This window comes from Arabidopsis thaliana, chromosome 3, assembly GCF_000001735.4.
Source record: "Arabidopsis thaliana chromosome 3, partial sequence".
Classification (NCBI taxonomy): Eukaryota; Viridiplantae; Streptophyta; class Magnoliopsida; order Brassicales; family Brassicaceae; genus Arabidopsis; species Arabidopsis thaliana.
The window spans coordinates 1,400,691-1,416,072 of NC_003074.8; the positions used below are offsets into that span (position 1 = coordinate 1,400,691).

The 15,382-nt window shown below is 37.8% G+C and overlaps 3 protein-coding genes and 1 long non-coding RNA gene across 7 annotated transcripts; 1 reads left to right on the forward strand and 3 right to left on the reverse strand.

Moving 5' to 3' along the window:
* Positions 1-480: 480 nt before the first annotated feature.
* Positions 481-7,612, reverse strand: HST (ARM repeat superfamily protein). 2 transcript variants are annotated; one of them, NM_111376.4, is made up of 22 exons: positions 7,295-7,612; positions 6,783-6,884; positions 6,537-6,680; positions 6,357-6,437; positions 6,198-6,267; positions 5,867-5,937; positions 5,627-5,790; positions 5,461-5,532; positions 5,138-5,375; positions 4,730-4,792; positions 4,344-4,631; positions 4,153-4,266; positions 3,897-4,023; positions 3,632-3,801; positions 3,399-3,500; positions 2,962-3,065; positions 2,584-2,869; positions 2,212-2,453; positions 1,611-2,114; positions 1,233-1,527; positions 951-1,134; positions 481-865 (listed from the first exon to the last, which is right to left on the reverse strand). In NM_111376.4, the coding sequence occupies exons 1-22, from the start codon at positions 7,403-7,405 to the stop codon at positions 789-791; spliced, it is 3,609 nt and encodes a 1,202-aa protein (NP_187155.2). In that variant the 5' UTR covers positions 7,406-7,612; the 3' UTR covers positions 481-788. The 2 variants fall into 2 exon arrangements, with proteins under 2 accessions (NP_187155.2, NP_001327303.1); NM_001337559.1 differs by having other exon boundaries at positions 546-865; positions 951-1,137; positions 7,295-7,600.
* A 254-nt stretch (positions 7,613-7,866) lies between these two features.
* On the reverse strand, positions 7,867-11,504 carry AT3G05050 (Protein kinase superfamily protein). Of its 3 annotated transcripts, NM_001337560.1 has the most exons (9): positions 11,161-11,470; positions 10,734-10,784; positions 10,076-10,588; positions 9,706-9,990; positions 9,308-9,625; positions 8,988-9,224; positions 8,701-8,801; positions 8,474-8,591; positions 7,867-8,392 (listed from the first exon to the last, which is right to left on the reverse strand). In NM_001337560.1, the coding sequence occupies exons 3-9, from the start codon at positions 10,502-10,504 to the stop codon at positions 8,099-8,101; spliced, it is 1,782 nt and encodes a 593-aa protein (NP_001326094.1). In that variant the 5' UTR covers positions 10,505-10,588; positions 10,734-10,784; positions 11,161-11,470; the 3' UTR covers positions 7,867-8,098. The 3 variants fall into 3 exon arrangements, with proteins under 3 accessions (NP_001326094.1, NP_001326095.1, NP_187156.1); NM_111377.4 differs by having other exon boundaries at positions 7,886-8,392; positions 10,734-11,504; NM_001337561.1 differs by lacking the exons at positions 10,734-10,784; positions 11,161-11,470 and having other exon boundaries at positions 7,883-8,392; positions 10,076-10,689.
* Positions 11,199-11,470, forward strand: AT3G01595. Its single transcript, NR_140844.1, has one exon. It is a non-coding gene; the product is annotated as an other RNA (long non-coding RNA).
* A 672-nt stretch (positions 11,505-12,176) lies between the features above and the next one.
* Positions 12,177-15,366, reverse strand: AT3G05060 (NOP56-like pre RNA processing ribonucleoprotein). The gene is made up of 9 exons (NM_111378.4): positions 15,194-15,366; positions 14,794-14,898; positions 14,664-14,705; positions 14,391-14,570; positions 14,146-14,310; positions 13,739-13,939; positions 13,148-13,645; positions 12,907-13,041; positions 12,177-12,783 (listed from the first exon to the last, which is right to left on the reverse strand). The coding sequence occupies exons 2-9, from the start codon at positions 14,872-14,874 to the stop codon at positions 12,484-12,486; spliced, it is 1,602 nt and encodes a 533-aa protein (NP_187157.1). The 5' UTR covers positions 14,875-14,898; positions 15,194-15,366; the 3' UTR covers positions 12,177-12,483.
* Positions 15,367-15,382: the final 16 nt, after the last annotated feature.

Here is a 15,382-nt window from a genome sequence, read left to right on the forward strand (position 1 = left end):
ACAGAGCCGATTAAGAGATAAGCAAGTAACAGAAGCTAAACTGAAGAATACAAACTCGAGAAACTAAGAAAAAAAGGTTCAAAGTTTTGGAAATTGAATGAAGCAGCACACTTACAGTTTCTCCATCTGTCACCGTGAACAAAGTTCAACACATACATCTAAAGCAGCGAGCTTTGCTTCTCTACTATAGAGCTAAAGGTCTCAAATCCTACCAATCATCTCAGACAGAGCGTTAGTCTTTTGGAAAGCTTGCAATCATGCTGGAAAGAAGATGTTCTCGTTTTATTTTGCTGTGCACTTATAATTTTTAAAATAGAGTGACAAGAAAAATGCTATGGTAGACTCGAAATATCTGATTTTCTTTCGCAATGCATAATTGCTGCCTACAAAATTAGAGCGGTCATATAAAAGTTCTTTAGCACTTGTAAATTGCCGGCACTAGTAACCCATGAGATTCTCTGATTTTAGAAACTAATCTCTTTTTTATGATAAACAGTCATTTCATTTTTACTTACAGTAGAAAGCAGACAAAAGTAGTCAATATTTGGCAATACAATCCTACTTTTGTTGTTGTGAAATCACCAATTGACCGATTGTTTAAATACTGATAAAGAACAAAATCGAAAATCACAAAAACTTTGCTTATGACATGGAAGCTTTGGTTAGAGGTTCTTTCTTTCTACCTATGAATTTAACAAGTAAAGGTAAGGACATAAACAGAAATCTGCTTCTCTACTATTACATGGCATCTCAAATAAATTCTGTTTATACTATGTACGATTCTTTAATCATTGTACGAACTCTTCATCCCACAAAACACCCGCTCCAATTGTTTCTGGAGCGCTTGCGGGTAGCCGCGTTCTTGCTGGAGGCAAAAAAAAAGTAGCCAAGTTTTAGATTCTGTTAAAAAAAAACAGAGATATCGTGAGCGTGAAGTGAAACTTTGTTACCTGTGACATTGGTGATAACATTCTGACTTTTTTGAGCAGCAAGTGCTTTTAAGTTGTTCCCAGTACCTAGCAACAACAAGCTCCTCATAAGCTGCTTTTGTTCTTTGGGGCTGCTAGTTTTGGCTGTAGCTTCTTCAAAAGCATGCAAGTCGTTGGGAGTGAGACACGGGAGCGAAAGCAAAACCTGCTAGCATCAAATCAACAAGATCAAAAAAACCAAGGCAAAATTCATTTACAACAGGTAAAAGGACTCAACCATGAATGCTTCTGATTGAAACTCACCTGGCGAGGAGCTGGGTCTCTGTCAGAGAGATAGATAAATATTTCACGGCATATATTAACTAAATCAGGGCTGTTAATGGCATTGGACTCCATGCCCAAGCCACGAATGACTGCCGAGAACATATCTTTTGAAACAAATTCTCGGAGCTCCACGTTATTTGTTAGTTTAGCTAGAAGAACAACAACACCACAAAAGTAACAGACTTTGGTGGTCGCTTCTCCATCTGTCCAGGTAAAAGTTTCTAAACAGATCTGCAGTGCTGGTAGAGCTACGCTTTTGTGATTCAAGAGGAAACTGCAATCCAATTTGTTTTTTCCCATTATTATCTATTTTATCCAAACAACTTTTAATCTGAAATATAGATGTAGTATACTTACCCCACCATAGAGTTGGATCTGAACGCATGCAAATCCGTGAGAGTGGACATGTCCACACGACCAACATGTCCTGAATGTTCCAAAACTGGAACTCCTGTGTTTAGTCCAGGAGAAGCCATTGTTGAAAAGAGAGTCGCAATCTCCCGAGTTAGATCTCTTAACAGTTTTTCCTCCATCACTTCAAGTTTCATGTCTGATCCACTTTGTATGCCAAACAAGTCCGGAACCTTTGCTCTGCCCTCTTGTAGAAGACCTGGCCAGGCGGAGCTGAGAGCTTGCTGACAGTGTATAAACAATGGGTGCAGAAGCACTCCCAGCCATGACTCCCACATATCCGCCGGACAAGATTTGACTATATAAGTTATAAAGGTATGAATAAACAGCCGAATGTGCCTGAATTCCATCGACTGCAAATTTTCCATGAGTGCCATTGCAACATAGTTAGCATCTAAGCATTTAAAGAATGTCTCTCCGATGGTTGTTGATAGGCCCAACACGTTGTATCTAAACATGTAAACAAACACTTATGAGTTTAGATAAATGAGAGAAAAATCAAATGATCAATGCAAGGCTTGCTCAAAGGAGGATACAACAAACTTACCCACAATCTCGGATACCTTTCAACCAATTTCGTATATCAGATTCACTTGCCTCGGCTTGTCCTTCCTTAGTTCCTTCGAATGACCCATCAGCATAAACCGATACGCCTTTTGACAATTTAGGATTTGCTTCACCAAGGAGACTGTATCGCTCAGCATCAGTCATTGTCATTGCCGCCCTCATTTCTGGGGGTAATGTTTGAAATACAGAGGGAGACCAAAGGGAATGAAGAACACGGAGTAGCTGTAGATGTAAAAAAATGAATGTTGTCATGTTATTCTTGCAAAAACGAAAACGAAAAAATCATCCCAATATGGCACTAAGGAACTTAATTATGAATTATACTAAGCATGTCCACATTTCCAGGCCATACTTTTAAGAGGGGTGGCAACATCCAAGAAAGATGATGAGCCATAGGATGTGAAGCTGGAGTTGTCGCAGAGGTCGTGTTCAAATTGCTTTTTCTGTATCCACTTCGCTTGAGTGCTTTCTCAAAGAATGTAACAGTGTGGTATATGGACCACATGAAGGATGTGTTGGAGCATAAACGAACAAGACCCATCGGGTCTGATAGATAATTGTTCTGCCACTCTGGTTGGATCCACTGTTGACTCAATGGTTCCAATAACCAAGCCAGAACTTCTTGCTGCTGTTGAGCTCTGCGCCAAGATTAGATTATATCTAAGAACATGACAAATCTGAAGCAGGAGATATGCAATATAGTAAACTTCATTTTTGAATCAAACATTACCCTGCTGAGGAAGCCATAACAAGAAATGCTTCACCCAGAATGTTATGCTCCCCACGGAGTAAAGTTCCTTCTTTTGCCAAGTACCCCATTGTATCAGCAATACCCTGCACAAAATTATGACAGTATGACAGTTGACATGACTTTTTTGTGCTATAGATTATCCAGAGAGGCCACTAAGAAAATGAAAAATAAGAATTCTGCCACCAAAATGATAAAGGTATCTTCCCCAGAGAGAAAGTAGCCATATAATGTCATAAATCATGATACTCGAGAGTATGATAAAGGTATCTTCCAGAGAGAAGGTAGCCATAAAATTGAGTGGTGGTATATCCATATATCACACCGCACAAGCTTAACTAAACATAAATTCTTCAAACAATTCTCCAACGTTTACTGATATGAGTTCCTAAATGTAGTTTGTGAGAGATCAAAGCTACCTTCATGTGAGGCAGAACACTTTTTTCTGCAGCTTTGGCTATTCTTATGAAAGATGTGCAAATCTGCAATCTTGCAGCTCTAGATGTACTAGTAGCTGGATCCTGCCAAAGAAACAAGCTATTAGATAACTCATCCACACCTTGACATGTGCAATGTCAAAAAGTTGAAAACGTCTTATTTGTATATACGAGCGCATGTATGTAAAATAAATACAAAAATAATAAAAATAAACCTTCACAACGTGTGGAAGAGAGGTGAGAAGCTCAAATAATTTATTGATGAGACTTCCAACTGCATCTGGAAAATACTTGAGAAAGGGACCCATTGCATCCAGATAGTGGACATGCACTTTCATAAGTTCTGGTTCATTCCATTTCAAAGAGAGAAGCTGCTGAAGCAATCCTGGGCCATCAACAGCACAATACCGAGTATTAGTATTGTACAAGCCCAGACATAGTAAACAAAACTTGAGAATGTGAATAAATGCTGCAATATACCCTCAAATATTCCACGTAATGCATAATGAACTTCAGAACTTCCACCAGCAAACTCATTTGATCCATCAAAAAGCGTTGCCACAATACAGTCAAGTGCTAATTGCTGGCTGTCCATCACTGCTACATGCTGAGAATGTTTTTACCATGAGTTTAAATAAGAACTGGATCATCAAAGAGGCCTCCATATAGCAGAAATCTAAGAGTGCATGTTTGTCAAAGGAAGTCAACAGAGGAAAACAAGTGCTCGAGACAAAACCTGAAGAGGAGCTGGAGAAGCCAATAGGTGCTTAATGAGTGTAATCACCCTTTCAGATATTTTGGTACTGGAGATGAGAGGCTTGTGAGAAGCAGTAAGCTTGATCAATTCTAGCTGCACGAAAGAAAGAAGTTTCTAGTTAAGTGTTTTTCTGGAAAGTAATACCCAATGCATTTGATTCAGGAACATACAAGCTTTGATCGGTACGGGCCAAAGTCTCCCTTCCCTTCAAATTCATCACTCCAGAGTTCTAGGGGCCCAAGCGAAAGAGCAATTCCAGTAGGAACTTTTTCTTTCTTGAGCATCCGCTGGAAAGATACGTCCAGTATAGCGCTCGAGATGTCATCATTAATAAGACTTAAAGTCTTTTTCTTTTCACTATCAACCTGGCTTGAACTATCATCACCGCCAGTTGATGATCCCCCACCACTTGGATAAGTCGCAGCCTTGGGTTTTGGAAGTAAATCCCGCATCAGTGACTAAAACCCAAAAGGAAAAAGACGCTGAAATTAGCAGCAAATATGTCTGTCTTAGAAATTTCCCAATGAAGAAGGTTGGATTAGAGAAGACCACATACCAGCCAAAAGAGAAGTGCCTCGAAGTGAAGGCCCAACTTGAAGTGTTGGAAAAAGCCAAGCATCTATACCAATACAAACGATTAAGGCAACATAAACACAACATGATTATTTTGTGGGGAAAAAACACTACTAATGCATAATATTATTGCTAACATGAATAGAACGATTTTAAAGTTATAATTGGCTTAGATCCCTCAAAATATATCAGCAAGCATTCAAAATTTAGTATACACTTGGAATCGGGTCATTCAAGAACTAAAATAATATCTCAAACTTATTCTGTTTCAGAATGCCATTGCAACACAGACAGCGGGTTTTTTTCCAATATAAATTAATAGCTCCACCTTCTTCACTGAAAACATCCATTTAAGTATCAAAATAACACATTAAAAATACGAGATCAGTACCTGCTGAAGATAAACAGCCATAACACCACCATCAGAAGAGATGCTTTGCAAGTTAGTTGAGCCTAAAGAGGCCATACTCTCACACATGCATACAGCAAAATCATAATCATTGTCATCTATAACGCTAGAACTTGAGGAGGATCTACATAAGAATTCTCTGGAGGCATTCGTCAGAATCTGAAACAAATTGCTAATTGCAGAATCGAACTCTGCAGTAGAAGCATCACTGGGTCTTTTTCTGCAGACAAGAAAAGCAAACAAAAATTAAAGCTGTCTATTCGTGCTCACGTAAGCACATCAGATCAAACAACCCAGTTGCATACCTTGAGCAGACGAGTTTGAAAACCTCACAAGCATGAAGACGGAAGTCAGAAGAAGAAAGTAAGAAGCTGCACCTGTTATGAGTATCCGAGCACGTCATCAGCAAGATATAATGCAGGGCTAATATCAATATAACAATCTTCTTAAGGGTGTGAACAAAAATCGTACCCACTAAGAATTCCATATCTGGCAAGATCTGGAACAGGAGCCCACTCAGTGTATGCAACGATGGCATTCAAGCAAGCTATAACTACATCTGCATGCTGTTTTGCCAAGTCAAAGTGCTGCATACCAGCTTCACTCATTGCAGCTCCAAAGTGTCTCTCAAGAAGCTGCATTTTTGGTATATTCAGCAAATTACCACAGCAACAAAACAACTTTACTGAAAGGAATTTATCGGTGGCATACATTATACAATAAAGGCAAAATCTCAGGCAACGATTGAGTAAGTCCCCGCAACAATAGCCTACGCCTGTCACCTGAAGAGATGTCCAATACAGAAGTTAGACAGGAGGATGAAAAGATTTATAACCCAAAAAGTGATATGCATTTTTGGATTGAGTATAACTAAACTGAAAAGCATAAGGTGAGCACAAAAAATTACAAGACTAACAAATATTAGCATACGGGTCTGTCCATAACCGATTCAATTTGGCTTAACCTAAACTTCAAGATTAGAAAAAGCTTCCCCCTGTGGACAGACTACTACGAAAATAAAGTGTATGCTAATCGTAAATACCTTCCAAGTCGTCATTGTAAATTGTAATATCTTCAGGAAGCCATCTAAGAGTCATCAATACCAATTCAGCCTATTGTTTAAGAAAAGAAGATGGGAACACTTTCAATGATTGCCGCGATAAATAAAACACTAAAGTAAATAAATGAAAGAACATTTTACTTGTAAGGGGCCCTGAGCAGACAATGAAGTTAATAAAGTAAATATCTCTTGCCAACGATCAGGGCCTTCTCTTCTAACAATCTGCAAATAAGATAAAGATATCAATCTGAGAAAGTGAACGGGAACAAGTAGCAATGATCATAGCAAGTGAAAAAAACTCGGACCAATTAGAACTCTTACCTCAGCTACAAGGGCAGCAGACTGACTCTTAAGAGGCCAATTCTCGCTTGCATTAGCAACCTCTGACATTAGTTCGATAGAAAGATTAACAAGACCCCTGCACTCCGGAGGACTTAATTCGTCCCATCGTAGTCTAACCAAATGCTGCAAAAGAAAGATAGCTTCACCATAAGGTTTCTTCTATGCTCTTGCCTTCAGAACCTAAAATTGTGATTTATAAGTAAAAGAAAATAAAAAATCACAAACCTGTAGCATCTTAAAAGCATGGAGACGAATTTCTGAAGACCACTCTTTTTTCACAAGATGAAAAGAAGTCTTTGCCAAAACCCTGACATCTCCAGATTTTACCTGCAAGTATTTTTCAAAGACCGCACATTACTCAATCAAACACCATCATAACAGTGCACCAACTTTCAACAGCTAATTGAACAAAATTAGGTTAAGATAATAAACAACTCTTCCGACAACACAGTTTTATCTTTCTGACCAAAAAGGTAGGAAATTTCCAATTAGAACCAACTCGAGCTCAATCAATCAATCAAATCAGACAAAAAAAAACGTTTGCGTATATGTTCCAAGAGATCAAATCATCGAAACGAATAAAAAGCTCAATTTTTTAATTAAACCCCAAAGTACAACAAATCCTCCTTTAAGCTTGATCACACCAGCTACATCATCATTATATGCAACATGCAACATAAGTACGCAAATCGATTACAGAAAACTAAAAGCGAGCAAATTGAGACAGAACAAATTACAGAATCCAGGAATTGGACCGCCGATTTGCGAGTGTCGGACGTGGAGCTGAAATCGACGACGGCGAGAATCGCTCGAGCCACATTACTTGCCGTGGAGTTGCTATCTTCCATTACTTGCGACGAATAATTACCAAAAGTAGAGATTCCCACACTTTCTTCTGCAACTCGTCTTGCAGAATCTCTGATTTGGCTTTGGGTTTTGGGGTTTAGAGCAAACGCATCGGTAGTTTCTTAATAGAAACTCTAACTATTAAAGACAAGAAAAACAAATAAAAATTAAAATAAAGATGAGAGAGAATCTCTAAAATTCCTAAATCAAAGATCGATCCTATAAATTCACATTAGTGGTTTGCATATATTAAATAAATAGAATATAATTATAAAATTAAAATATTATTATTTTTTGATTTTGTAGAAACTTTCACGATCCTAAGCGTTGGAGTTGCTCTTATGTCTCTAAATTAATAAGTTTTAGGTCTCTCTATATACGAAAGCTACGATTTTTATTGGCATCTATACCAATATACATATTTTCAATTTCAAAAACATTTATATTACGTCAACTCTTACAATAATGACGTAGGCTTCTAGAACAATAAATATAAGGATCAAATAAATAATTTACATAGAATGTAAATTAATTCCTCTCATTTCTGTGTTTTGTCAATTCTCTTGTACAATACACATAACAACCAAATAAAGAACATATAACCCACCAAAAAGATAAAATTTGGAATTTTGTTTTTTTCTCAATCTATCAAAAAGGAAACTTTTGAAATTTGGAGATGAATAATAATTATTATCTCAAACAACGATTCTTTTGCCTTTGACCTTAGAAGCCATTCTTCTCTCTTTGTTAATATCGTTTCTTCTCCTTGTGGTTGAGTCAGGTGCTCCAATGGGAGCCAAAGGGCCTGACCAAGTTTGAAATGGCTCTTTGGAGTATGATGATGTGAATGAGTTTGTGCTATACGGTATCTCTGATGGATCCAGTCGCCTTGAAGATCCCACCTGAAAACCGAGTGACCCGTCTTGATGCGGTGGAGGAAACTTCTCGCTCTTGCTCTTTGCATTCGCGTGTGTGATCATACGCATCCTCTGTTTTAAGAGAACAAGTTCAAAGTACTCAAGACATTAACCAATCAAAGATTCACTTCTTTTTTTGTTTTAAATTCTTACATCAATGTTAGACTGGTTCTCGGCGTTGGCTTCAGGAGCCGGCATTGCTCTTGGGGCTCGTTCTCGGGGTCTCATTCTTCTTCCGCTCTCTCCTTGGGCCTTGCGCGCTTCTCTTTGTCTGCAGAAATGAATACATCTCTCAAGCAACCATATACCAAACCAAAACATATTCTGACTAAAACTGAGATTGTACCAAACCTATCCATACTAGAACAGAAACGCTTTACCTCCGATACTCTTCGTCTCGTCTCTTGGCATCAATCTCTTTACTTGGAGGATATTTCGGGAGATCAGAAGGTTGACATGCCAATGGCTCCGTCGTGAAGAACTGCACAACAACAACAACAAAATCGGCCATGGAAGTTTTAACCACTATCAAGTCACACGCCTAAAGATTCACAAGTTCCAAGCATTTTTCATTCTTAGCGTCACTCTCATTTCTGTAATCTAACTTGATACCCCTAACTAGTTTGTTCTATTCAAAGTTTCAAAATTTCCATTGCAAAAAACTTACATCACTCATCAACACATCTGTAGCTGTCTGGCGTTCAGCTGGATCGAGCGCTAGAAGCGTATCGAGTAGAGAAAGCGCCTCAGGAGAGAAATCTTTGTAAACCTCTCTTATTCTTCTCTTATACTGTGGTAAAGGCTTGTGATGAGCATGCTTATGAGTAGAAGGAAGTCTAATCTTCTTCCAATATTCTTCTGAAGGCGATCCACATAACTTATATATCCTATGCAACTGCTCGACCTGCTCGTGAACATTAAGCCAGTTCACATTTCATATGAAATAACTCAAATCGGAAAGAAAAAGATCATTACTTGAGAACTAACCTCGTTACGACCTGGCATTATCGCTCTACCAGCTAATAACTCAGCTAAAATGCAACCAGCACTCCACAAATCAACTCCGACACTGTACTCAACAACACCATGAAGAAGCTCTGGTGATCTGTACCATAAAGTAACAACCCGATTCGTCATCTCTTGCCTCTTACTCGCATCAAAAAACGTTGCAAGCCCGAAATCACCTATTCTAAGAACTCCACCGTCATCTATAAGAAGGTTTGATCCTTTAATATCACGGTGTAGAACTCCTCGGTTATGGCAATGCTCGAGCCCTGAAAGTAGTTGCTTCATATAGCATTTAACCTGAAAACATAGACATTATTAACAAGGTTAGGATCTGCCTCGGATTTTGTATTTGTGAATCTATTTCACCAAGGCCTAACCTGTTGCTCAGTGAATTTTATCTCCGGGCTAGCGGCGAGACCAGCTAAATCATGATCCATATAACGGAAAACCAAGTATAAACTACTCGACATCCTCGAAGTAACCAAACCTTCCAATTTAATGACATTAGGATGATCCAATCTCCTCAAAATCAGAATCTCTCTAGCCATAAATTTTAAACTCTCCCGTTCATTAACATCACACCGCACTTTCTTTAAAGCCACAATGTTTCCTGTCAGCGAATCTTTCGCCTTGTACACATTACTATACGTTCCTGATCCAATCTACACACACACACACACATAACCAACAAACTTCAATTACCCAAAATCATTGCAAAGAACAAACAAAAACAGATTTTGATCTCACCTTATCAATCTTCTCAAAGGAATCCGCTTTTCTTGGAAGCCATCCGCTTAACGCTTCCCCACAAACTTCAGACAACCACGAGGGCCATCCAGCAGCAACTTGCTCACCGAGCAAATTCTTTGGCGGGTTGCTCCGTCTCGGGTCAGGAGGCTTAGACCTTTTTCTTTCGCCTTTCGATTTCCTCTCCTTGGCCTCAGTCACAACAAAGCCATTCTCTTTCTTCTGATCCACAACATCTTCATGATTCCTAACTTCCTCACCATTAGAAGCAGAAGCAACAACAACAGCACTAGTGCTCTCTGTTGTTTCGGTTTTGGTCACAGACACATTGTTAACTTGATGTCGATTAGACTCAATCCTAGTACTAACTTCGTCTCTAGACCCAGAAACTGATCCTGATGATCCGGGTCGACCCAATACACAACCCATCTCATCAAACAAACCTTCATTTGCTCAACATGTTTCTAAAAGAGAGATCTCTGACTCAATCAAACCTCTTTGAATCAACTTTGACTGCAACACACACACATACATGAAAAATTGAAACAGAAAAAATCAGAAAACAAACAAGAAAATTGATTCCAACTAGAAACACATCGAAGATCAGATTTGACTAAAACAGGAGACTTAGAGAAAAGGGTTGGTGAAATTTACTTACTTTATGATCGAGGAGAAGCGAAATTCTGGACCAAGCTGGTCAAATCTGAGACTTGAACAGAGAAAGAAAATTAAACCCTAGTTTTAAGACAGGAGACAAGTCAAAGGAAGGTAAAGATCTGAAACTTGTTTAGAATTTAGACACAACACAAAGCTGACTCAAACTCAAAGAGACAACGAAAATAGGAATGAAATGAGGGATGATTTCAAAAACTCCACAAAGAGAGGCAAAAAGATAAAGGAAAAGGAAAAGAAATGGAGTCCAAGAAGATTTTAAAAATGAAACCTTTAAAGCATACACAAAAAAAGAAGAAAGAAAAATCAATTAGGGCTTTGGAGAAAAGGCAAGGTGATACATACACATATACAACAGAGTCGTAGACCAATAATAACTCTACTATTGTTTAAGAAGGAAGAAAGAGACCAACTTGGGTAAAAATGTCTCAAGGAGAAGAAGGATTCGTTGAACTGCTCTTCGAATTTTACTTGAAAAAGAACTCTCTTTAGTTTTCTGCGAATCAGACAAGAAAAAGGAATAAATAGAAACAGACGAAGATCTGTTGGCTCTTTGTTATTATTATTATTATGTGTAAGTAATTGTTTTTGGACGCAACACCAATACGGTCAAAAAGGCTCAAAGTTACTACTCTTCTTCAGCCCCCACCAACTTAAAAACCTCTGAGCACCATTTTGTACTCATTTCTTCTCTCTTTTCTCTATCACAATTTTCAATTTTAAAAATTTGTGGAGTACTATAAGTCTATAAAGTTTGGGGGAGATTTTAATGTGTAAGAGGTCCAATGGTGTTAAAGAAGTGGTTTTCTCAATGACATTAGAATATTAAAACTGATCTATAATTTTGTTGGTCAAAAACAATATATTACTTAGCATATGTAAAGAATATTTGGTATGTACCCACCTAATTTTGGAATTTATTATTAAAATAAACACTAAGAGTTTTTTTTAATATTAAAATAGGAATTGGAAAAACAAATAAAATAAGAAATATGGTATGTAATGAGAGTTTACTTCATCTATCCAATCAAAGAAGCTCCTTTATCAAGACTCTATTGTAAACCAAACAAGGAACAAAAGCTTAAGGAACTAATGATTTACGTCTGTCCTTTAGAATTAGCCATTTTATTTCTTTTATGACTTAAAGCTACATATATTATCTATTTATTCATTCATTCCCAGCATTATTGCTAACTACTATGTATTCTTGTAGACGATATACTAATTTTATTGACCTCATTAATTTGATTAAAATCTTGCCAGACAATAACCAAAGATAAACATGCATAGTCAACAAAGAGAAATACGATCATGAAAAAGATACTAACGCCTGTAAAAAATCTTTAAAATCAAAACAAAATCAAAGAGTATTTTATTTGGTGAATCTACAGACACGTTTAGTAGCAAAAAACTATTTGATTTTTTCAGAATATATTATTTTTCTTCAATTCTTTCCTCTTCCAGATATATATAAATCATGCAAGAAGAATATTGTACAACTACAAACTATAAATTGAAAAAAGAGTTCCAAAATTAATAATCTAGAGTCTGGAAGGCTAGAACAAAAATAAAGTTCGGGTGAAAAGGATTTAAATATGAATCCATCATTCAAAATGACGATTTCAGAAAATTTAAGTTTCATCTTAAAACACCTATTCCTCTAGATAAAATGCAATTCAACAAAAACAGTTATTAATCTTACACTCAAGAGATTTCTCAAAATCGGTTTCTCTCCCTCAGTCCTTACTCTTCTTTTTCTTCTCTTTCTTATCCTTCTTCTTGGCTGGTGTCTCCGTTGTTTCTTCTTCCTCATGCTTTCTCTTCTTCTTATTCTTCTTCTTCTCCTCCTTTGCAACCTCTACTACGGCTTCAGTTTCTGCTTCAGCTTTCTTCTTCTTCTTTTTCTCTGATGGCTCTTCCTCTTCGGGTTTCTCTTCTTCTACCTTCTTCTTCTTTTTCTTATCTTTCTTCTTTGATGGCTCCTCAGATTTAGCTGAGGTTTCCCCAAGAAGAGAATCTGCAGCAGTGTTGTAAGTCTGCACATAACAAAAAACAGTCAAGATCACTTCATCATAATCCCAAGAACAAAGACAATATGTACACACATCCAAAATTAGAAGAAAAGATGATGAATCAAAAACAGAGAGAATGATCGTGACCTTAGCAGGAGTGATAAGACCGCCTGATCCCATCTTTTTATCCTTGTTATAGACTTCAATCTTAGGTTTGCCTTTAGATGAACCAGACAGACGACCTAAATCTTTTCCTTCAAGATTTCTCAACCGCGCTTCAAGCTGTGAGTTTTTAACACATATCAGAAACATCATCAGTTAAGAAGGAGGAAAAAAGATTGTTCAGAGAGATACCAACAAGAGGAAAGCTATTGAAGAATTTTGTTACCTTAGCTCGGTTTTCAAGGCCCATAGTGTTATCTTGGCTATCACCAAGAGCATCAACCCTAATAGCAAGAACAGTTTTAGCAGCTAAAGACCGCGAGATCTTTCCCTTGTGCTTTGGTGCTGCTTGACCAACCAGAGATGCGTGAAAAATCAAACCGTACTTGGGTGTGGCGTGTTTTGTCTTAAGAGCTCTAAAGAGAGCTTTTTCGGCTCCGAGTATCTGAACCGTGCTCCCAGGTTGCTTGGAGAGGTTCAATAAACTACCTCCATGGGAAATAAGACGAGCACCAACAAGCTCTCCTACCAGGGCAGTCAGATTGGGAGCAATAGTGTTCATTCTGCTCTTTAGGTAATCGTAAAGCTGAGCTCTGTACTCAGAAAGAGAGAGAACCTGGTCACAGAGTTCACGGATGTGCAACAAGTCTAAGTCACTGACTTCTGTTCCCATGGATATCACAGCTGCGTCCTTAAGATCTGCCTCAATTTCATCTGCTAAGATCTACAATGAAACCAGAAACAGGAGAATATTAGGTCGTTAATCAAGGCGTTTGTTCATGGAAGCCTCTACACAGTTTACAAAATTGAAAGTTACCTCGGAGAAGTCTAGCTTAGCAGCATTAACTCGGTTTCCCATCAATTTAACAGATTTGGCATATAGGATATTGTCTGATATGATCTTAGCAAGCTCGGGAAAATGCCATCCATACCATTCTCTAACCCTCATGGCGTATGTGTTCAGCTCTTTGTCAAGATCATCAAGCAGACCAATAGCTTGGATAATCATGGTATCCACCTGACAAAAACTAAACAGTTAGGAGATGCAAGAGAAGCAAAAACAAACACAGGAAACGTTTAATGTCGGACAATCAAAGGCTAGTTCAATACAGAAGTTCCATAATTTAACACAAGTTAGCTTCGATCAATTAACAAATTCATATACTTCACATATCATATCACCAAATAAAAAGACCAATACAATTAGTCAGGAACCGAAGATACCTTGTCAGAACTAAACTTTAGCTTATATCTGGCGAGACTGTGAGACAGACCCAAGCTCATAGGAGCCAAGTCTTGATCACCCAACCCAGATATGAGTTCAGTAAACTGACTTCTAACACCACGTAGAAGCTCCATAACAGCATTGTTGTGAATGCAATCAATTTTCTGTATGAAATTAAGAACTTTCATTAGAAACAAAACACAGAGCAGACAGGAATATGGGTGTAATGATGGGAATTACAAACCAGTTTCTCCTTGATAACATTCCCAAGCTTTGAATCAGCCACAGCCAAGGTTTCACCTTGACAATTAGCTTTCAAAAACTTGCGCAGACCTTTGCTTGGAGCTCCCTCCAGCAATTTAGCCACAGCTTCGAGAGCTTCAGATGTATTGTCAAACTTCTCAAAAGCTTTTAGCTTAACCATCTGGTACACCAATAAAAACATATGAGAAACTCAACACTAAATCTAATTTTAGATGTTCTGAAACCACACTTGATGAAGAAGCAAAAAAATTACCTTTCGTGCTGAGTCTGGAGTGTCGAACTCTTTACACAAATCCTGCAAAAAAAAATAAAAAATAATCCATGAATACTTTTAGAGCCTTAAGGATAAGCAAAGAGAGTACAAAAGAATGAAGAGAACTCACCTCGACGTTAGCCATCTTTCCTTCATCTTTAACTTTAAAGAGGGCAAACCCCGCCGCTGTCTCGTATAGCACTAAGACCATCTTCACAAAACTCTTAAGCTGGACCTGAAGAGAAAATTAAGACAACACTTAACTCAGAACAGTAAAGATACGTGTCCGAGTCACACTAATTAAACTAAAAGTTCGTTTTGAGATTAAAAACTAGCGAGAAACAGCATTCCATATAAACCCTAATCCTACTTTTAGATCACATAAGAAATACAGGAGAAGAAAAAACAGAGAGATAAACTACAATAGCCTTAAAACTCTGTCCGAGTATGAGTATTCGAAACTCCACAATCTCCAGCAAGAATGGAAAAGTGAAACACCGTGAAGAGAGAAGATGAGAGATATTAAATACCTGAAGAGTTAATCAAAGCAGCTGCGTGAGAGAGAGGAAGAAGATGAAGACGGAGACGGACAATCACTTAGGGTTTTAAGAGTGTGTTGTTATAGCAGTTAAAGACGAGCCGAGCCTTCTTAAAACGCCGCGTATTGTAAGGGGTATTTCTATAACTTCCATAGTTAGGGTTTAGGTTTTAAGATTAAT